Genomic DNA, 23,650 nt, shown 5'->3' on the forward strand with positions numbered 1-23,650 from the left:
CCTGTCAGGGTCAGGGGGTTCCGTCCCCGCCTCATCTCCGGGCTGCCGTGGGTCCCCCAGCTCTGGTATCGCCCCTTCCCCTCTCCCCACCCTGGGCGTCTCCCATTCCACAGCCCCAGCTCTCACAGGGATCCCCAAAACCAATGTCCCGCCCCGTCCGTACCGGGCCATCCCCACGTGGACCCCCTGGGACCCTCCTGAGGGGCGATCATGGATCCTCTGCCCCCAAAAATGCTCCTCTTAGGGAGCCCGGAGATATCCGGGGCTCGAGTCCAGGAACTGCCGGCTCCTAACTCTCTCCTGGACACCCCTGGCTGGAGTTATTTGGGAATTTAGCTACTTGAGCTGGGCTTCTTGTAGAACTTTCAGCAGCCTTGTGTTCCTCACCATGCAGTGAATGAACCTCGTCAGTCTCGCTGGCATCATTTACTCCCTCTCCTCCAGTGATTTTAACAAACTTTTCAAGGAAGAACAACAAAATATTTTCTTTTTCACTGGCTACCCACAACAGCCATTTTCTTCATCAGTTCTCCCATAAGTTCCCCAGGAGGAAGGAGAGACTGCATCCAAGTTTCCAAGAGTTCTTCCAGAAAGAACCACAATCTTCTCAGTGGAGGGAACCATGCAGTTTTCAAAAGCACATGGGGTCAGACAGCAGTGCTTGAACTCAGTGTTCCAAAATAATGTCGCAATCTGGTTGAGAAAATTGTTAGAGAGATGCCTCTGCCCCAGTTAATGTACTAATGAGACCAAATTCAACGTGGATTTTATTGAACAGTAAATGTGAGCAAGAGAGAGAGATGGAAAGAAAGAGAAGAGGGGGGGACAGCAAGGAAATGACAGGGACAGGGACCTCCCCTGGAGCAGGGCCAAGTGTGACATTGTCCCATGTGTGTGTGACCTTCCCAGGGTGGGGGTTTTACAGCTGAGCCACTTTGGGTAAGGGGGGTGGTGTTCACCCCCTGAGCGGGGATTACCCCACTGTTTCAGGTTGCAATGTAAGATGTAACCAAATGCATGTTTTCAATCACCATCTTCATCAACTGCCATAAACAGGAGGCGAGGCAGTGTTCTTTATCTCTTCCATGACTCACCCCTGATAACGCCTTCCAGGGGAGATATCTTCTGTGAATGGGCCATTGTGTGTCACTGCAGGACTGATAAAATTCCATCATCCCATTGTGGGATGCTCCGCCCAGGGGGATGAACCAAGCATTCCGACCTGGATATAAGATGAGGCTTTCAACACCACGAGCAGCTTGCCTACTGGATTCCCAGAGGACAAGAGCTCCATAACCACCACTGGACCTTCAGAGGAAGACGAGACCCTTCTACAGGATCACTGCTCTGACAGAATCACGTTCATCACTCCAACAGGACTGCACCCACCATTTAATTGGACTGCTGCCACCATCCTGCCCAACAGGGTGTCAAGTTATATTCTGACTCTGTCAGTTTAAGGCAGGGTTTCTGTATCATTGACTTGATCTTCATTTTCTTTTTAAATTGTAATTCTGACTTAGACGCTCCCCCTGGTTTGTCTTCAAACCAGAGCAAAAGACAATGTGCGCACCCATTGTTTTCTTCCCAGAACAGGATTTCCCATTCCCAAATCTTGATTGGGTGGAGGAGGAGGCTGTGATGAAAATGAAGGAGCCCTGGGACACCCAGGCAGGTGAGGAGGAAGTCAGTGCCCCTTTCCCCCTCTCTCCTGCTCCATCTCCCAGCCCAGCATGGCCCCCATCTGCAGGACAACCTTGGTGCCAAGACCGTCCTGCCTGGGATGCACTGGGGGGATCTCCTTCCCCTTCCTTCTGGAATGGAGGCAAATCCCATCTTCTCCTTGCTGAGACAAAAAACTGATGATGGAGACCAGGGAGGAAAAATCTCCTTGGCAGAACCTCATGGAAGAGGCTGTTTTGATTGACTCCACAGTGCAGAATTCTAATGGGGAGGAAAATCCCCAGAGATCCTGCAGGAAGAGGGGCTCCAAACCCAGCCCAGGGTGCTCTGAGGAGGAAAGACCTACCCTGGGCCAGGAAGGTGGACAGAGCTTCAGCCAGAGCTTGGAGCTGATGGCCCAGAAGCAGCTTCATGATGGGCAGAAGCCCCACAAGTGCTTGGAGTGTGGGAAGGGCTTCAGGCAGAGCAGCACCCTGATCCACCACCAGATGATCGACACCGGGGAATAGCCCTACGAGTGTGGAGAGTGTGGGAAGGGCTTCAGCTACAGATCCAACCTTGTGACCCACCAATGCATCCACACTGGGAAGAGGCCCTACAAGTGTCCTGAGTGTGGGAAGAGGTTTCACACCAGCTCCAGTCTCCTCCGCCACCAGCAGATTCACACAGAGGAGAGGCCCTTCTGCTGCCCTGAATGTGGGAAGGGCTTCAAGCACAGCTCCCACCTCATCAGGCACCGGCGCATCCACACTGGGAAGAGGCCCTATGAGTGTCCCCAGTGTGGGAGAGCTTGGCCCGGAGCTCTCACTTGACCAGGCACCAAAGAAGGCACTGGTAAAGTAAGCTCTGCCAATGCCCCAAGTGCAGGAGGAGCTTCATGCACTCCTCCAGGTTCAACCCCCATGGAGGACCCATGTTAAGCAGAGACCTGGTGATCCATGTTCCCTGTGATCCAGGCTTGGAAAACACTTGTACCTTTTCCTGCCCCTGCCAATGGACATGATGTGGCTCTGAAGAACCACATGAGGATCTGGGCATGGCCATGTCATTACATTCTCTCCCACCTCAGGACATTGCCAGGGGCAGGAAAGGGACTCTCTGTCTCTGTCTCTGTCTCTGTCTCTGTCTCTGTCTCTGTCTCTGTCTCTGTCTCTGTCTCTGTCTCTCTCTCTCTCTCTCTCTCTCTCTCTCTCTCTCTCTCCTGAGGAGAAGGGTGTCCTTTCCAGGCAGTGGAAAATTGTGGCCGGGAAGAGACAGTCAGTTGTGTTGTAGTTTTCCCTTTATTTTATCCCTTCTGGTACCAGTATTATTTCTGTTCTTGTTTGTTCCTTATCTTGCTGCTGTTCCAAATAAATTGTTCTTATACCAGCCTGGGATCTTTGCCTTTTGTTCTTTCCACAAGAGGTGGGAGGGCAGTGAGGGCAGCACAGTTTTAGCGGGAGCAGGAAATTGGGGAATCCCATTCCTAAACCCCAGCCCGTGGAAACCGAGCATCCCAGCTGGTCCCAGCCCTGGTGGCCATGGCAACAGCCTTGGGAGCGGGTCCCTGGCTGGGGCTGTGGGAACCTCTTCCCTCTGGTGCCCAGGGACAGGAGTGGAGGGAACGGCTGCAGCTGAGTCGGGGCAGGCTCAGGTTGGATGTCAGGAAAAGGTTTTTGCCCAGAGGCTGCTGGGGCCCTGCTCAGGCTCCCCAGGGAAGGGTCCCAGCTCCAGGGCTCTCTGAGCTCCAGCAGCATTTGGACAGCATTGCCAGGCCCAGGCTGGCATTGTTGGGGTGTCCTGTGCAGGGCCAGCAGTTGGACTGGAGGATCCTGATGGGTCCCTCCCAGCTCAGCCAATTCTGTGGTTCTGGGATCCCATGAGCCTGGGGATGGGGCTGCCAATGGTTGCCATAGCAACAGGCTCTGACTGCAGGCCTGAGCTGGTGTCCATGGCAACCACCCCTGGCATGGGGTCTCCATGGAGCTGCCAAGAGACTGACCATAGCAACAGGGGGCTGGTGATGGTTGCCATGGTAACTGACCATAGTAACAGGGGTCTAGTGTTGGTTGCCTTCTAAGGATCAGATTTGTCACAGGCCCTCAGAAGGCTTCCATGGGGACTTTCCATGAGTCTCCAGGCTTTTCCAGAGCTGGAATGTCACAGGCACAGATAGGGGCTCCATGGAGACCTCCCAGGGCTTTCTGGGGATGGTAAAGAGCCCTGTGGTCAGAGGCAGTCAAAGCCATTGTTGGTGACATCCCAGGGAACCTTGGGCTGCAAAGGCACCAATCTGTCACAGGTGCTCACGGGGGCTCCACAGTGACAATCCCAGGAGTCCCCAGGCTGCCAAAGAGGTGGGATGTCCCAGACACTCATAGGGGTTTCCTGTCATGGGCACAGTGGGAGCTTCAGGCAAAGTTTAATATTAGAGAAGCTCCTATTGGGCCATGAAGTGCACAAAGAATCCCCAGTAGCCCCCACAGATCCCCAAATGTCACCACTGAGTCAGAGATGACACAGACTCACATCAGAAGGCTAAGGGCTAAATCCTACCCATTTATTCAATCATCTACTTTTACATCTTGGTTTGCTTTAGGTGGACCTCATTGGTAATTTAATCAACACATTTCACATGATTAGCCAATTAAGACCACACCCTTCAGTAAACAACTTTATGGAAAAAAGCCAACTTATTTCAAACATTGTCAGGGCACCAGTTATTGATGTTTGTTTTATGTTGGGCCTTTTTGTGGGCTCCCTTGGTGGAGTAAACCCTCCTGTAGCAGTTCTTTGCCAGATTAAAGGAGATGCATGGGACTTTTTCTATCTTCAGCTTCTTGTTTATTGTTATCTTATCTAAAGTTTGCTTTGCTGTCCACACCAGGCTCAGCATGCTGGAAAAACCACCTCAAAATGGCTCTAAAATGTATGGTTTCAAGGTCTTTTAAAGTTGTCTCACCCAATTAACTCTTAAAATGTATATTATTTCTACTTATCTACCAATTACTCATCCCTGGACTGTCCACATAACCTCTACACTGTGCTTTGCTTGATCAATGACCATGTGCCACCAACACTGCAGAACATAGAGTAGATGAAGAAGATGAAAGGGACTACATCCAAATTCCTCCATCTTGCTTCCTATCTACATCATATTAAAAATCCCAAGACCTAAATTTCTCACTCAAGGCACATGCTATACTACCCTCTTATCTGTTTCAGACTTTGGTAAATTCTAATCGATCTCAAAGTCCTGGAAGTCCTCTCCATGGGGGAAGGTTAAAGGCAGCATTTCTCTGGGGGTCAGGACCCCTCAGAGCAGACAGAGAAATATTCCCTGTGCCCTGGATTACCACACATTTAATCTAAAATCCTTTAACCCTTAACTTGCGAAGTTACCAAAAATGTTCCAGGTAAGTAGGATTAGAAGGAGAAGAAATAGAGAACAAAAGAAAGACAGAAGATCCATAGAACAACACACACATAGGTACCAACTGCTGGGGTTCCAGCATCACCAACAGAGAAACCCCAGGAGAAGGCAGGATCCAGACCATGGGCTGGCCTCCTGCTCTGGCTTTTAACCCCCTGGTCCTTCATGGGCCCACCCCTGGGGTGGAAATGCCAGAGCCAGGGTAGGCAACAGCTGCTAGTGTGTGATTGATTGATTAACATCTGGGCTAATTAGAGCTGGGTTAGCACAGCCCCTGCTGTGTGATTGACAGCTCTGCCAGACCAGGGCTGGGGGCGGGGCTCTGTTCCACCACAAACCTGACCCGGCCCTGGCCCCACACGGGCATTCCAAGCATCCCAAGGTGTCCCGGGACATCGATCTCATCCAGCCTCTGACAGCGACCACGGTGACAGTATGGAACCTCATGGAACCAAGGGTCAGTTGTGACAATGCAGGTCCAAGGACACCACAGTGACACTACGGAACCTCGTGGAAATAAGGGGCCATGGTGACACTGTGGTGCCTCATGGAATCAAGGAAACCATTGTGAAACTTGGGGGCCCCAAGGAACCAAGGGTCCATGGTGACCTTGTGCAGCCCATAGTGTCACAGAGGAGCCCCTGTGACACAGCAAGGGTGCATGGAGCTGAGGGGCCATGGTGACACATCAGGGCTTTGTGGAACCAGGAAGCCATGTCGAGGACTGCTTCTCATCAGCCCCTGAAGCACTGGGGCTCTTGGCTTTCCTTCCTATGGGAGAGAACAGTCCTTCTCCTCCAGGGAAGCTCATGGCCAAAATTTGAATTCCTCCTCCAAATTTCCGTATATGCACAGATTGTTCTCAGATAAAATCTGCCAGAAGAGACAGGTCTGCCTGCCTTGGCCACCCAGGGGCCACCTCTCATCTGCCTTTGAAACCCTGGGACCATGTGCTTTTCTTGCTTAGGGGAAAATAACCTCTATCTCGACCAGGTGCTCATGGCACTTACACTTGGCATTTTTCTTTCCTATTGGTAAAAACCATCAATCCTGACCCGGTGCCCATAGCCAAACCTGGAATTCTACCTCCAAAACTCCGTACATCCAAGGATTGCTCCCAAATGAAAGCCAGACAGGTCTAGCTGCCCTTGCCACTTGGGAGCTGTCCCTCACCTGCCTCAAAACACTGTGGCTCAATGCTTTCCTTCCTATGGAAAAGAACCATCCTTCTTCTCAAGGAGTCCAAGGTCAAAAGTGAGATTTCTCCTCTGATATCCAAGGACCCTCCATGATAATCAGGCCTGGCTGGCTTGGGAGCCAGGACAGGAGCCACCTGTCTCCTCTTCTGCCTTTGAAACACTTGGGCTCCATGCTTTCCTTCCTATGAAAAAGAACTGTCATTCTTATCTACAAAGAAATGGCCAAAATTGGGATTCCACCTCGCAAATTTCCTATATCCAAGGGTTGCTTTCATACAAAAGCAACTAGAACAGAGAGGTCTGGCTGACTCAGGCCTCTGATGGCCACCTTTCGTTTGCCCCTCAAATGTCGGTGTTCCCTGCTTTCCTTCCAATGTAAAAGAACTGTCCTTCTCCTCCAGGTGTCCATGTCTGAAATTGGGATTCCACCTCCAAAATTCCCTATACCAAGGGTTGCTCCCAGGTAAATCTGTCAGTACCGTCAAGTCTGGCTGGCCTTGGCCTCTGGTGGCTGCCCCTGCAACACGGGCTGGGTTCCTTCCTTGGTAAAGAAGGAAGATCCCTGGGACACTCTGGGGACCTCATGGAACCAAGGGGATCATTGTGGCCGCACTGGAGCCCATGGAACCAAGGGGATCATTGTGGCACCACTGGAGCCCATGGAACCAAGGGGCCATGGTGACCCAGCGGGGCTTCATGGAACCCAGAGACCATTATGACTCTGTGGGGCCTGATGGAACCATGGAGACCATTGTGACCCTTCAGGGCCTCGTGTCACCAAGGGGGCATTATGACACCTCAGGTCCTCATGGAAGCAAGGGACCACTGGGACACTGTGGGGCCCCATGGAACCAAGGGAACAGGGAGCAGGTCTGGCTGCAAGCACTGAGCCCAGCTGGGGTCACGGAACCATCTGCAGGCCCCGGGTGAGATATGAACTCTTTCAGTGCTTCCATCCTCCTTGGAGTGAGAGAAAAGGACAAAGTGCAGGCACATAGAGGAGCAACATGAAGACACCGAGGTCAGTGAAGAGGATGTTGAGTCCCAGATGGGAGGGATGAGGAGATGTCCTGATCTTGGGGCTGAAATCCTCTTGTAAAGCCATGGAGAAGGATGTAACTGATACATCAGACTCTCTTTTTCCCTGTATCGCATTGAAAAGTATGGGGACATGACTTGTTCAGCAAAGGCCTCCATGCTAAAGTAGCAAATGTCAAAGTAGCTGTGATCCCATGAGAAGTTTGAACATGGAAAAAGGGAAGCGTGATGAGATCCTGTGCCTTCACAGGGAGAAGAAAAAGATGTTCTCAGAGATGAAGATGATTTCAGAAATAGATGAGGAGAATCTTTGCTCTTACACAGCTCATCTTTTAACCAATACTCCATAAGTTGACATGGCCCATAAACACAACAGTAAAAGAGCTTTGAAAAACTGGGAGAGATGTCACAATTTCAGATTTTTCTGGCCAGTTGCTATTCATGGAAATTGAGAGCGACAAGAGAAGTGACTCTTCTGGACAAGTCTCCATAGCATGAAAGAGAGACTCCTCTCCCTAAGTGAACTCCAGAAAGACTATTCTAGTAGGGTTAAACTGACTGAAAATTCTAGGTTTGTCTCTTTATATTGTCAGTAAGAAAGAAAAGGTTGTAGGGAGAGGAGAAGTGCTCTGAAAGTTTTGTTCTTATTACTCTTTCTTTTAGTTGCTATTAATGAACTTTTCCTTATACCCTCTTAAAGTTTTGAGCCTGCTTTGCCGTTCTCCTAATCTTATCACACAGGAGGAAATGAGTAAGGATATTCTAGTGAGTGCACTGGTAATTAGCCAACACTGAAGCCACCACAATAATTGCCGCATTCTCCAAGAAATCTCAAATAGGTGAACGAAAACCACTACAGAAATATTTCTGATGAACTGAACTAGAGCAGAGGGAAATCAAGCCAGAGCCATGGTTTGTCAGGACTTGTTTGATCCTAATGAGCCTTGTGGTGCATTTGGAGCTCAGCCCTGGAATCTTAGGGCCTGAGAGGAGATTGCACAAACCTTGCCAGGAGTCCAAGTCAGAAAAAAAACCCCAAAGTGTCTCAAATCCCACTGAGGTCCATCTGCTACACAGGCTCCTCATGGACTTCTTGGAGGAGAGATTTGGAGGCCAGAATGGCACAAAAACTTCTCAGAGATTCAGTGTGGAAAGGAAAATCCAAAGTACTTTAAAAACCTTGAGTATCTTAAAGTATTAATGAGCTCCACTGTGTGTCAGTACAAAGCTCTCAAGGGACTCGTTAAAGCAGATAATTGGGGCCATGATTGCACAAACCTCTCACAGAGTCTCTATCTAAAGGGAAACACCAAGTACCTTAAAATAATTGAAGTACTTTGAAGCATTAATGAGCCCCAATGAGTGTTGTTACTGACAAAGCCTCTCCAGGGACTAATTACAGCAGATAATTGGAGGCCATGATTGCACAAACATCTCAGAGACTCCAAGGCAAAAACCAAACCCAAAGTCATTTCAAAAACTCTGTGAGCATTAAGGAGCCCCCAGGGCCATTTCTGAGCAAGGCTCCCCAGGGACTCCTTCCAGCAGATCCTTGAGGCCACTGGGATGTGGGCTAGGGGGGGATGCTGAGGGCAGGACAAGGGGCTGACAGTGCCCAGCCTGGCTGAGGCTGTGCCAGGAGGCCCCAGGGCCTCAGGACAAGGTGTCTCCTCCCAGCCCTTGGTGGCACAGACCCTGCTGCTGTGCCCCAGGGCACCAAGACTTGACTTCTCCTTGTCCCCACCTGTCATCACTGCCTCCAGTTGTCTGCTCTGCCTGGGGCCTGGGGACACTTTCTCAGTTGTGTCCCTCAGTGGGACCCATTAAAAGTCCAAGAAAGATTAGAGCTGGATTCTGACTTGGAGTTCTGGAGAAGTTTCTTCAGCTCCCTCTCAGGGACTGATGTTCAGGGCCTGAGCACAAAGCCCCAGAGGCTCATTAAAGTCCTTGTGCTGTGTCTGTGCTGCCGAGCTGGGCTGGGCTCCTGGCACAGAGGCAGCTCCTGGTAACCAAGAAGAGCTTCAAAAGCACATTTCTCTTGATGAGCAGCTCTTCTGCCAGCCCAGCAGGGCTGGGGCACTGCCTGCAGCCACCCTGGGCACAGCACAGAGGCACAGAGAGCTTCAATCAGTCAGGGCTGGGAAGGTGCTGAGAGGTGCCTGGGGAAGAATCACTGCCAGCCCTTGGCACAGGAACCTCTGGCTGCAGGACAATGCAGCTGCAGCTCCTGGAGCCATCTCCTAATGCTGGAACATCCCAATGCCTACAGACCCTGTGAGTACAACTCTGGGTGTTTCTGGTGCAGGGGAGGTGAAATGATTATTAAGGTCTGGCATGCTGAGGGGTTCTGATCAGTCAGAGAATATTTCCAAAATAATGAATTTAACAAAAATGGGGACTTTTAAAATAACTAAGTAGGCATTCAGTTTCCTACTATTGGAGAATGGTAGCCATGAGGAGATAAATATTAAAGCTTGCTTATGAATTACTATTAATTCTGACAAATGCCAGAAACATCTGAAGTGTTACTTTTAGTGATCAATAGGTTCACAGGAGATCCCTAATGTCCTTGCAGCCACTCTGCCCATGGACAGCACCAGCATCACCTTTGATGGAGCCATCAGGCTCAGTCTGAGCTGTCCTTTCTCCAAGCTGCAAATAAAACCTGCCTCCAGCCAGTGCCCTGCAAACAGGCAGAATTCTGTCAGGCCAAGGAGAGTGCACAGAGATTTGGGGTCTATGAGTGCTGGGCATGGAGAGATCAGGCACAGAGAAACACCTGCACGATGGAAATCTGCAGGAAGCAGAGAGAAGATCAGGCAATGAGAGAAAACAATATCCAGCAATGCTGTGGCAGCGAGAGTTTAGAGATGCCCGCAGGATCCCCTCCAGTGCAGCCCCTCCCTCTGAACAAACCCCCTCCCTCCTGTCCCCCAGCCAAGCCTCTGCCCTCAGGGCCGGGGCTCCAAGGCGTGCAGCCCCTCCTGTGCAGGCAGAGCTGCAGCAGAGCCGTGGGGCAGCTCTGCAGCTCCGGGCCCAGTTCCCTCTGCAGAGCACAGGGCTGGGAGCAGCTGCCCGGCCCTGGGGGCTCTGGCCGGGGGCACAGCTGGCTCAGGGTGACGCTGTCCCCAGTGCCCAGCTCTGGGCAATGCTGTCAGTGCAGCCAGGGAAGGAGCTGCATCTCCCTTCATCCAATGCCAGCATAAGGACACTTGGAAGTGTCCCTGAGATTTCAGTCCAGGCTGGGAGCTCCAATCCAGGGCTCAAACCTGTCCTAGAGCATCTCTGAGTTATAAGATTGGTGGGGAAAGGCAGAGGTTTTTTGACACTGAAAATGCTGCTGGCTTTGTGAAATGAGCAAAGAGAGCCTTTGGCCACAAATGTGGAGCTGGGCTGTGGGGGATACATCTGCTCTCAGCAGTACTTAAAGCATTTTTGGGAAAAAACATGGGAAGTTGATCAACCTCCACGTGCTAAAGTTTAAACCCCTGAGAAAATCTGAACAGATCAGAATGACAGACCACCTCCCCTTAGTCTCCACTCATCACTTTGTCTAAGAGAAATCACTCTATTTTCCCTGGGGACAGCAAAAATGCTGAGGGTTTATGATATCCAAGACTATCAGGACAGAATGGAGGGAGCTTAAAAAGAAAACTGCAGAACTGAACACAAAAGGAGGCCTGTGTCTGTTACAGGGGACAGTGTATGGGAAATTCTTTGATTTTGCTTACAGGTGTCTCCTCTATCTCTACAATGTCTTTTTCTCCATGAATAGGTCCCCATGCCAAGGATCAGCAAATGTCCAACAGCAGCTCCATCTGGCACTTCCTCCTGCTGGCATTGGCAGACACGCGGCAGCTGCAGCTCCTGCACTTCTGCCTCTTGCTGGGCATCTCCCTGGCTGCCTTCCTGGGCAACGGCCTCATCATCAGTGCCGTAGCCTGCGGCCACCACCTGCACACGCCCATGTTCTTCTTCCTGCTCAACCTGGCCCTCAGCGACCTGGGCTCCATCTGCACCACTGTCCCCAAAGCCATGCACAATTCCCTCTGGGACACCAGGGACATCTCCTACACTGGATGTGCTGCGCAGCTCTTTCTGTTTGTATTTTTCATTTCTGCAGAATTTTCCCTCCTGACCATCATGTGCTATGACCGCTATGTATCCATCTGCAAACCCCTGCACTACGGGACCCTCCTGGGCAGCAGAGCTTGTGCCCACATGGCAGCAGCTGCCTGGGCCAGTGGCTTTCTCTATGCTCTGCTGCACACAGCCAATACATTTTCCCTGCCCCTGTGCCATGGCAATGCCCTGGGCCAGTTCTTCTGTGAGGTTCCACAGATCCTCAAGCTCTCCTGCTCACACTCCAACTTTAGAAAAATTTGGATGTCATTGCTTGCTGCCTGTTTAGGTTTTGGTTGTTTTGTGTTCATTGTTTTCTCCTATGTGCAGATCTTCAGGGCTGTGCTGAGGATCCCCTCTGAGCAGAGACGGCACAAAGCCTTTTCCACCTGCCTCCCTCACCTGATCGTGGTCTCTCTGTTTCTCAGCACTGGCACATTTGCCTACTTGAAGCCCTCCTCCATCTCCTCCCCATCCCTGGATCTGGCCGTGTCAGTTCTGTACTCGGTGGTGCCTCCAGCCCTGAACCCCCTCATCTACAGCCTGAGGAACCAGGAGCTCAAGGCTGCAGTGTGGAGACTGATGACTGGAAAATTTAGAAAACATTAAACTGGTTGCAAATTTGTGCATATCTCTTGTAATAAAAATCATATTTGGCACATTTGTTGGATTGGTTATTTTCCCGTCTGATTTAATTTTTTAATATTCTCCCTAAACCAAGGTCATTGTTTCTGCCATTTCTAGTTTTTTTTCTCTCCACCTTCCCTGTGGCCCCAGACTGTGTCAATGGGACCTGTGTTCTCAGTGGCTTCAAATGAAATAAGGGATCTCTCAGCAAAATTTTCAAGGGAGATTCCCCTTTTGCTGCCTTCTCTGGAGCTGCAGCAGCAATGTCTGTGTGCAGAGCTGGGGGCAGATCAGTGCTGGCCCAGCAGCTGTGCCCAGCAGCAGCAGCACTTGGTGTTGCCAGTGCTGCTGCCGTGGCCCTGCCTCGCTGCCCTGGTGGCCCTGGTGTTGCTGCAGGGCCTGAGTGCTCTCAGGGCCGGGCACAATCCTGGGGGTGGCAGTGCCGGGGCTGCAGCAGGGACAGGCCATGGGCACTGCTGGGGCAGCGCTGATGCCTCAGCCCAGGGCCTGGGGGCTCCAGGCTCCTTGCCCAGGCTCTCTCAAGAACACACCCAGGCCAATGCTCAGCACAGAAAACCCCCGTGAGCAGCCCCAGGCTGGCCGTGGGCAGGCTGGGGGCAAACAGCATGGCTGGGGCTCTGCAAGGGCCCTGGGGCAGATGGGAAGGAGCAGCAGAGCAGGGGCTGATCCATCCCCAGTGTGCTGCACAGCCCAGGGCAGCGTCCCAGAGTGTCCTCATGGAGCTGCAAACAACATCCCCCCTCTGCAGCCCTGGCCTCTCCCCCAGCTCACACAGGTGCCCCATCCTTGCAGGCACAGACACAGCAGCACTGGCTCAGCAGCCCCTGTTTGCATTGCACAGAGCAGGGGGAGCACCCCCATGCTGTTGGTGTGGGGATATGAACCTGAGGGAGCACAAATGCCATGAGGCCCTGGGGCCAGCAAGGGCTGGGGGGACACCAGGGAAGCCACTCAGGTTTGTCGTGGCCTCTGCAGTCAGCCAGAAAGTTTGTCCCCATCAGCTGGGAGTTTACTGCCCCACTGCAGATGCTGTTGCTCAGAGCCAGGGCTGCCTGGGCACCCACCCCAAAACTGCCCTGAGCATTTCCTTGGCTTCACCTTTGCTTTCTCTCCTTGTCCCTGATACAGATTTCTTCCTATTGCCCTGAGCATTTTCCTTCTCCTGCAAACTGCCCATCCCTGTTTGCCCTTTCCTCTCTGGCCCCACTCCCCATTGCAGTTCCTGACCTGGCACCATGGGAATGTCCCTTGGGGAGAAGGATCATCCTACAAGTGCTGCAGGAATTGTCTGCAGGCTCCTGCAGTGCCTCCTGCTGCTCCCTTGCCAGAGGCACCCCAGGCCAGGGGGGCACATCTGGGCTGCTGTGTCTGCCTCTGGGGCTCCCTGTTCTGGGCTGTGAGGAGGATCTGCAGAGGCTCTGAAAGACTGAACAGATGGGCTTTGGGACTTGCAGGAGAAGCTGAGGGACCTGGGCTGCTGGAGCTTTTGAAGACGAGGCCCAGGGCTCATCCTGTGACTGCTCCAAGGGTGGTTCCAGAGAATCCCAGAATCGGCAAGGTTGGAAAAGACCTTGGAGATGATCGAGTCCAACCTCTGCCCTGACACTGCTTTGTCTGCCTGACCACCTCTTCTCCAAGATAAACAACCCCAGCTCCCTCAGCTGCTCCTCACAGGACTTGTCTTGCAGACCCCTCACCAGCCTTGTTGGCCTTCTCTGGACACGCTCCAGCCCCTCCATGGCCTTCCTAAATTGGGGGCCCAGAACTGGACACAGCACTCGAGGTGTGGCCTCACCAATGTCGAGTGTAGGGGAAGAATCTCTGCCCTGCTCCTGGCTGGCCACACCATTTCTGATCCAGGCCAGGAGCCATTGGCCTTCTTGGCCCCCTGGGCACACTGCTGGCTCATGTCCAGCCTGTTGTCCATCAGTGCCCCCAGGTCGCTTTCTGCCTGGCTGCTGTCCAGCCACTCTGGCCCCAGCCTGTAGTGCTGCAGGGGTTGTTGTGGCCAAAGTGCAGTACCTGGGACTTGGTCTTGTTCAACCTCAGCTTGTTGGATTTGGGCCCTGGATCCAGCCTGTCCAGGGTCCTGTGCAGAGCCCTCCTACCCTCCAGCAGATCCACACTCACACCCAGCTTGGTGTCATCTGCAGATTTACTGATGCTGGACTCAGTCTCCTCATGCAGATCATCAATGCAGATATTGAAATCCACGCTGGCTGGCTCTGATCCCTCGGCCATCCTGTGGGTGCCCTGGGATGGCACGCAGGGTGATCTGTTCCATAACCTTGCCGGGCACCGAGGTCAGGCTGACAGGCCTGGAGTTCCCCAGATCCTCCTTCCAGCCCTTCTTGGGGATGGGCTCACACTGGCACCTCCAGTCCTCTGGGACCTCCCCTCTGAGCCAGCACTGATGGTAAATGATGGAGAGCAGCTTGGGGAGCTCATCCACCCACTCCCTCATCCCCCTGAGATGGATCCCATCTGCTCCCAGAGACACCTGTGAGCATCTGAGTGGCTCAGCAGGTCCCCAGCTGCTTCCGTCTGGATTACAGGGGCCTGTTCTGCTCCCTGTGCCATTCCACCAGCTCAGGAGAACACTTGTCCCAAGGGCAACTTGACTTGTTTTTTGAAATTGAGGCACAGAAGGGGTTAAGTGCCTCAGCCTTTCCCTCATATTTGGTAACCATATCTCCCCCAATAATGAATGGAGATTGTCCTTGTACCTCGTTTTGCCATTAAGGTATTTATAGAAACATTTTTATTCTCCTCCAGAGAAATGTCCTGGGTAAGCCTTAAGCTTTCACCTCTCTAACTTTTTTTCTGCATGACCTAACAACATCCTTACACATTTCCTGAGTTACCTGCCTCTCTGTCCAAAGGTGATGCACCTTTCTTTTTTTCCCCAAGTTCCTGCAAAAGGCCCATCACGGACACAACGTCACCTTTTGGGTTGAAGTATGCCTCAGAGGAGGACAATACAAGAGTCTATCAATTAAAAGAAAGAAAGAAAGCTAGGAAAGTAAAAGAAGAGGCTGGGAAGGCTAACAAAAACTGGGACCCCCTTGACCACCTACCTCCTCCTACCCTTGCAGTACCTCAAATCCTTCCTCCAATTCCTCTTGCTGTGGAACCAATTCCTCCTCCTCTCCCAGCTGTCATTCCTTTACCACCTGCTAACCCAGTTATACCTCCACCACCTTCCTCTCAACCCTCTGCTTACTCTCTTTACCCTTCACTACCTTCCCCTTACCTCAACCATCTCATGCACCCCTTACTCACCAGCAAGTTCCTGCACTGCGTCCCCCAGCACAAATGAGAAGCCAAACAACATCTCAGAATCTCATGCCCAAGAGTGAAGTTAACCAGTCAGCCTCCACAGCTGATGTTTTACCACTCGGACCAAAGAGGCTGAAGTGGAAAAATTGTTCCCCCTCAGAGAAGTTCCCATGGGTGGGGTGGCCAGTGAGATTGGATTTATAAACCCTCCCTTGACTGCGTCCGAAGTTGGAAATTTTAAGAAAGAATTGGGAAATTTAGTGGAAGACCCAGTAGGAATAGCAAATCAAATTGACTGATTTTTAGCCCCTAATATTTAGACATGAGGAGAATTGTACATCTTAAATATCCTATTTTCCCCAGAAGAGACTCGAATTATAAGAACTACAGAAATGAAAATTTGTGAGCGAGAAAACCAACCCGGGCCCCAAGGTAACAAAAAATGCCTTTAGTGGAGCCTGACTGGGACCCTAATCAAGAAGAGGGGAGAAGGAATATGAGAGATTACAGGTCCCTGCTGACCAGAGGGATAAAAGAATCAGTTCCTAGAGGGAGTAATACCAGGTTAGCATTTGACAGCACCCAGGAAAAAGATGAGACCCCAACAACATGCCTAAATAGGCTAAAGCAAAACTTCCAGATTTACTCTAATGTTGACCTAGATAGCCCTGAAGGCCAAGTCCTTCTCAAGGTAGAATTTATAACTAAATCCTGGCCAGATATCAGAGGAACGTTAGAAAGAGTAGAGGACTGAGAGGCAAAAAGTATAATGAACTGCTGAGAGAAGCCATAAGAGTACATCTGAGAAGAGAAGAAAAAAAGACAAAAACAAAAGCTAAAATTATTGTAGCCATAGCCAGAGAAAGTGTGGGAGCCAACAAATACAGGCCAGTAGAACCACTTAGAAGAGACAAAGGTTTTATTGGACCAAAAGGGGCTAGGGCTCTACCCAGTGACAAATATTGATATTATTGTGGAGAGAAAGGATACCCAAAGAGAAATTGTAAGAAACTCCAATTAGATGAAGCCATAGCCTGGGAGCAAGAAACTCTAGAGAACATCTTAAGAAGAGACGAGAAATATGCGGAATAGGGGTGTCAAGGGTTGTATGCTCTGGGGAATTTAATGAATCATCTGGAAGAGCCCTTGGTAAATTTTGAGATTGGTCCCCGGAATGATGAATTTGAATTTTTAGTTGATACCGGAGCAGACAAGTCATGTGTGACTAAAATACCAACAGGAATCACAGTCGGTAAAAATGTCTGCAAAGAACGAGGGGCCAAAGGAGAACCATTGGCGGCCCAGATTATAGAAGATGTAGAAATTGGAGGAAATTCAAGAGAGTGTTGAGCTAATTTCATTTACATCTCCAAGTTAGGTTGTAATTTATTAGGACATGATTTAGAAATCAAATTGGGAATTGAAGTAATGCCAAAAGAAGGAAAAATGGTAGTACAAATAATGGTCTTAACTAAGGGAGACATAGATGAAATCAACCCAAACGTGTGGGTGGGGGAGGGAAAAATTGGTAGTTAGAATATTGCACCAATAAAAGTAGAGCTGCAGAAAGACATCTCTGCCATTCGGGATAGGCAGTATCCAATTTCCCCAGAGGGAAAGAAAGGACCAGCCCCAGTAACTGACCAGCTATTAAAGGAAGGATTTTAGCACCACACATGTCTCCACATAATACTCCCATACTAGCGTTGAGAAAAGCTGATGGAAGGTATCGATTAGCACAAGATTCAAGAGATGTTAATAAAAGAATGGTTGCGAGGCACCCGGTAGTACAAAACCCGTACACCCTTTTAAGCCAAGTAACTAAGGAGCATGCATGGTTGTCAGTCATGGATTTAAAGGATGACTTCGGGGCATGTCCCCTGGCTGAAGAGTGCCGTAACTGGTTTGCCTTTGAATGGGAGGACATTTAAAAGAAAAGAAAACAGCAACGAAGGTGGACACATCTTCCCTAGGGGTTTAAAGAACCCCCAACCTCTTTGGCAAGCTTTAGAAGAAGCCCTAGAACACTTTAAACCTGAGAATGGGGTGCCTATTTTACAATATATTGATGATTTACTTGTATCTGGGTGAGAACAAGACAAAGTTAGAAGTTCTAACATACTAGCATCTAAATTTCTTAGGGGAAAAAAGGCCTAAAAGTATCACAAAAGAAACTGCAATTTGTGGAACAAGAAGTAACATATCTAGGACATATAATCACCCAAGGGTATAAAAGGTCAAGCCCGAAGAGAATTTTGGGAATTCCTTCCATCCCTGCCCCCAAAGACCAAAAGAGACGTTAGAAAATTACTAGGTTTGTTTGGGTATTGCAGATTATGGCTTGATCAGTATACTAAAAGTGTTAAATTTCCATATGACAAATTGATAGACTCAGAGCCTGCAACCTGGACCTCAAATGACGAGGAACAGCTTCGGAATCTGAAAACTAAATTTTCTTCTGCCCCTGTACTGAGCCTACCAGACCTTATAAAGAACTTTGACGTATTTGTAAACGCGGAAGAGGGGACAGCTTGTGGAGTCCTTACACAGGACTGGGGAGGATAAAGGAAGCCGGTCGCATCTCTCTCCAAGTTACCAGATCCAGTAGCCAGAGGGTGGCCAGCCTGCGTGCAAGTGATAGAGGCAACAGCCACCCCAACAGAAGACACACAGAAACTAACCTGAAAAGGGAAGATCCAGGTTCATACCCCACACAATGTGAAAGATGTTTTAAGTCACAAGGCCCCTCAGTGGCTAACCAATGCCCAAATACTAAACCATGAAGTCATCCTAATAAGTACCAAGGGCCTTGAATTAGTCACTTCAAAATGTTTAAATCCAGCCCAGTTCCTCATGGGAGAACTGTAAACAGACCTGGATCATGATTGTTTAGAAATTATTGAAATGCAGACTAAAGTGAGAGAAGATTTAGAAGATGAGCCCTTCCCATATGGGAGAATTTTATTTACAGGTGGATCATCACAAATGGTAGCCAGTAAACAGGTCTCAGGGTATGCAACCATAGATGGGCAGAACATGCAAGTTGAGGAAATGGGAAAGCTACCCTCAAATTGATCTGCCCAGTGCTGTGAAATCTGTGCCCTGAAGAGAGGGCTAGATTTACTAGAAAAAGATATAGGAACAATCTATACCAACTCCCAGTACGCATTCGGAATTGTCCATACATTTGGAAAAATATGGGAAGAACGGGGGTACATAAATTCTAAAGGCAAAAATTTAATAAATTAAGAGATAAGAAAATTAGTACTAGAGTTCCTAAGGAAACCAATAGAGATGGCCAAAGGTCACATAGAAGGTCATCAAAAAGGAGACACCCTTGAAATAAAGGGAAATCATTTAGCTGATCAAGTAGCAAAAGAAGTAGCCTTGGACCAAGGTAGACCAATAAAATTCTTAAGATAGAGGGAACACCTAGTAGAGAAAGAAAAGAGGAAAGACCCATCTTTGATGAGAACGAATTAAGAGAGTTAGAAAAGATGAGAGGACAGCAAAAAGAAAATGGAGAATGGTGGACCCCTGATGGATGGTAAATTTTAAATAAAGTTCTAGCCCAAATGGTGATGACAGAGTTACACGAGTTGACCCATTGGGGAATACAAGGATTATGTGACCCCTTTCCAAGGGATCAAATGTGCATAGGAGTACCTAACATAGCAAAGGCAGTTACCAAGGGATGTTTAACTTGCCAAAAAATCAATCAGAAATTAATGAGAAGAGTACTGTCTGATCTGGAGGAAGAGAGTTGTCCTTGCGGCCGTTCCAAAGCGTGCAGGTAGACATCACAGAAATGTCCCCTGTCCAGGGACACAGACACTTATTAGTGACTGTGGATCACCTCACCCATTGGGTAGAGGCGTTCCTGACCAAAACAGAGACAGCCCAAGTAGCCACAAAAGCAATCCTAGAAAACATCATTCCCCGATATGGGTTGATAAATAATGTTGATTCTGACCGAGGTCCACATTTTGCTGCCAAAGTCTTACAACAAGTTGTTGAAGCCCTGGGAATGAAATGGAGGTTGCACAACCCATTGGCATCCCCAGAGCTCCAGAAGAGTAGAAAGAATGAATAAAACCATCAAAAACACGTTAACTAAATTAGTTACAGAAACCCAGATGAATTGGCTTAAATGTCTACCCTTAGCACTGTTACAAATTAGAACAAGGCCTCGAACAGGTATAAGAGTCTCACCTTATGAAATGATGTTTGGACTCCCCTTCTTGACAAGCCTGTATAGCTCGGGAATTTATCCAGAAGGAGAGACAGCCACCCAAAAATAGGTAAAGGCCATAGGAAGGAGATTCAAAGATCTGAGGAAAAAGGTCCTTCAAACCTGTCCCTTAGACACTAAGGGACATAACATCAATCCAGGGGACTGGGTGTTAGTTAAATCATGGAAGTCTGCACCTTTAACCTCTAAGTTTGAAGGCCCTTTTCAGGTCCTACTCACCACCAATACAGCCATATGACCCAAGAGAAGGGGTGGACACATATAACCCAGACTAAAGGACCTGTACCACCTCCCACTGAAGAGTCAAAACCAACCACATCCCCTACTAAGCTTTCTAATGAATGGATTGTGACTAATCACTCAGACAATCTAAAGCTAACCCTCCAGAGGAGACCTAAAGACTATTGGAGACTGTCTATAGTCAAAAACTTGTTAAGAACTGTTTAAATAATCAAAACTTGTTAAGAACTGTTAAAAATTCCAGTTAATGTTATTTATATTTTACTTTTGAGTTTGAAAAGCAGATACTTTCCTGTTGCATTTATTATTAGTTAGTGTTTATTAATGAATGTACAGTTTTTAGTTTGTGTTGGAGCCTTTGCTTGTTTTGGTGTCTATTGTGATTTTGTATGATTAGGCGTAAGAGTAAATACCTCGTTATTTGTTTGGAGTATTTTTTCTATAATTTTGGATACCGATAATTCTTAAAGTCATCTGACCATTGAGTTCAAGGGTTTTAGGTCATGTTTTTGTGTGAAAAAGTTTAAATACCCCAGTTAACTCCAATCTTAGTGTACAAAGCAATCTCCTATAAAGCATCCCTCAGGGCAAAAATAAATTAGTAAAGAAAAGTCAAATGTGTTGACACTGAGAGAATAAAAACTCTGTACTAAAACCAATGAGCTGTTCTGTAGGAGAAAAGCATAACCAGGAGGCAAGGCTGGGTGAGTCTACAGTCCGCCTAAAAACAGCCACTCCAATCACTGGGTGCAGCTCAGTAGTTGTAGAGTTTAGGGAATGCCTCATACCAGACTCCTGGGAATGCTCTTACTGATCTTACTGGTTAACATCACGCTGGGAAGTCAGAAGAGCCCATGTGCTAAATGTTACTACCTCCTTTACAGAGGGGAAGAAACCGGATCTTTAATACGAGTACATACAAATTTAAACCTAAACTGTGTCAACCTCTCTCTGTTAGCAACCTGTCTAGGGGAAGGGAAGACTTACTGGATTTCACAAAATATAGCCACTTACCAGCAAGGACTGCCTGGGGAGTGTCCTATAGGAGATGCTTGGCTTTGCTTTGAACATAAGTCCAATCAAAAAGGCACAGCAAACTTAATAAAAGAGAAAGAAGTAACAACATCAGTAAATGAGAAAGAAGACCTAGAAACATCTCGTGGGAAAAACTTGTTCATAGATTTAGTGGAAAAGATCAGGAAAGAGTTAAATGTTACTAATTGCTGGATCTGTGGAAATACACAAATGGCCAAAGTCTGGCCTTGGGAAGGGATCAGCTTAAGACCAATAGAAATCTTAAAATGGACACAAACAAGACAAAAGGTACCAGCTATTGGACAAAGAGGAAAAGAATGGTGGGAATTAAAGTCTAAAATAATTGGAGAAGAGCAGTGTATATGAAGGAAAGGGAAAATGTATAAATTTATAAAACCCCAGTAGGAGAAATGTCCTGTAAGAGATATTTAAAAATAAAACATCCAGTAGCTGGGTAGGTCCCTAGAGAACCCAATAAATACTGGAAGTATTATTAATTATTTATATACTGGAAGTATTATTTATTATTTATATACTGGAAGTAGTATTTACTAAATTAGAAATAATAAAATTATTCATTTATTAAAACAATATTTATTAAATATTAATAAGTAATATTACCTTATTGAAACAATAATTATTTTAATAGTAAAAAATAATAATAATATGTATTACATCACATATTAATAAAATATATTATTAATGAATAATATAATATATTATATAATTTATAGTATATCTATTCATTAATATTATATTACCATATATTATTATAATATTATAATATATATTATTATAATATTGAAGAAATAATAATTAATAGTATAAAATTAAAATACATAATTATTAATAATGAATATAATATATATTATATGCTATATAATATTATATAGTGTAATATAATATAATAAATAATAAATAATTAATGATCAATAAATATTATATATTATATATTATATATTATATATTATATATTATGTATTATGTATTATATATTATATGTTATATATTATTTATTGTAAAGTATTTATTATGTTAATATAATATATTATATATTAGATAATATAATATATAGAAATATAATAGTATATATTATATTTTAATTTATTATTTATTTTATGTTATTATTTTCTTTTATTATTATTATTCCTTTTTTTTTTTTTTTTAATAATAGATACTGTAAATCCTTTGGGAAAAAAGAAACAGTGTGTCCCTACCGAGAAGGAAAAGGAATAAATCAAGGAATAAACCCATTCTGGGAAGTGAGAGAAATAGCCAAATACTGGGAATTTCCAAAGACTCTCAGTGATGCTTCTTGGAAAGCTCCAGAAAACCTGGTTTGGATATGTGGGAATGTGGCTTACACTGAATTACCCGGGGAGTGGAGCAGCACTTGCACTATCGGAATTATTAAACCGTCATGTTTCTTACTCCCAAAAGAGTCTGGATTGAACCAAGGGGTCCCAGTATCTGATGATTTGAACAAATCTAGCTGACCAAAAAGAAACTTAATTTAAATTGGAGGAACACAGACACGGAAAAACACAGTATGGAACACCCAGGAAATAATTTGCACTCATGGACCGGCGACCCGGGCTCAAGATGGGTCCTGGGGACACCGGACCCCAATTTATACGGGGGTTAAATCAGATTCTGAGATTACAGGCAGGACTCGAGATGGTATCGAACTGAGCCTCTCTAGCTTTAGACCACATAAATGATCAACTGTCCCAGACTAGAACTGCGGTGTATCAAATCAGACTAGCAGTAGATTATTTATTATTTGTGGAAAATTTAACTCCCCCAGTGCTGCTCAGAAATGGATGACTGCAGTGAAGTCATTAGAAATATCTCAAAGGAAATCCAGAAGTTATGTTGGAACACAAGAGTGGACCCCTACATTCGATACCAGCTGGTGGGACAATTTCTGGTCATTAAAAGGAAACTGGTGGGAAAAACCAGCCTTTTTCATCATATGTGAAATTGCTGGTTTGATCCTCCTACCTTGCATGCTCCCCTGTATAATCCGAGTTGTAACATCTGCTGTACAAGCAAGTGTAATGATACCAAGAGAGCTTAATAAGAAAGAAGTAAAAGTAATCATGATAATGAATGATCAAGAACATCAAGATGCCAAGCAAATTCACAACCAATTTTAAAAATTTTACTTTCAAGAAGTATTTGCTAATTGATGCATGCTTGAGCCCAATTGAACAATTAGAGGGGGAAATTGTAGAGAATACATTGTTAAGGGAGTTGATATAAAGTTCATTGTTAAAGGAGTTTATATAAAGTTCCAATGTTAATTATAGATTGTTTGTTGAGTGTTTAATAGTTATGTCAAGTTCCAATATTAGGTAAAGGATTTATAATTATGTAAATCCCCTCACTGTCAGGTGTTACCCCCACTGCTCCTGTTAGCGTTCAGAAGCACACAATCACGACAATGATTCTATGCAGGTGCTTTTATTGAAGAGCTCTGGGTGTCAGGGGTACAAACACAAATCTGTCTCCGACATGCATTCAGGATGAACATGTTTTTATATTCAATCCTCATATAACTTTCATGTTCATTATTAAACTTATATTGTTCTATTGTATACATAGATTTCATCCAAGCATGGGCTCCTCGTGGCTCCCCTTTATATTTCTGAAATAGTTTCTCATGATTCTTTGTATGATTATACAATAATTATATTTAATTACTAAACAATCATCACATCTAACAATTACATCATTTAT

The 23,650-nt window shown here is 46.9% G+C and overlaps 1 protein-coding gene across 1 annotated transcript; it reads left to right on the top strand.

Moving 5' to 3' along the window:
* The first annotated feature begins 11,130 nt into the window (after positions 1-11,130).
* On the top strand, positions 11,131-12,063 carry LOC131093349 (olfactory receptor 14A16-like). Its single transcript, XM_058040503.1, has one exon. It carries the CDS (start codon positions 11,131-11,133, stop codon positions 12,061-12,063), a length of 933 nt encoding a protein of 310 aa, XP_057896486.1.
* Positions 12,064-23,650: the final 11,587 nt, after the last annotated feature.

The sequence above is a fragment of the Melospiza georgiana genome, chromosome 25 (genome assembly GCF_028018845.1).
Source record: "Melospiza georgiana isolate bMelGeo1 chromosome 25, bMelGeo1.pri, whole genome shotgun sequence".
NCBI lineage: Eukaryota > Metazoa > Chordata > Aves > Passeriformes > Passerellidae > Melospiza > Melospiza georgiana.

What these genes read in the sequence shown, in the direction of transcription:
- LOC131093349 (XM_058040503.1), top strand. Translation starts at nt 11,131, where the DNA reads ATGTCCAACAGCAGCTCCATCTGGCACTTCCTCCTGCTGGCATTGGCA.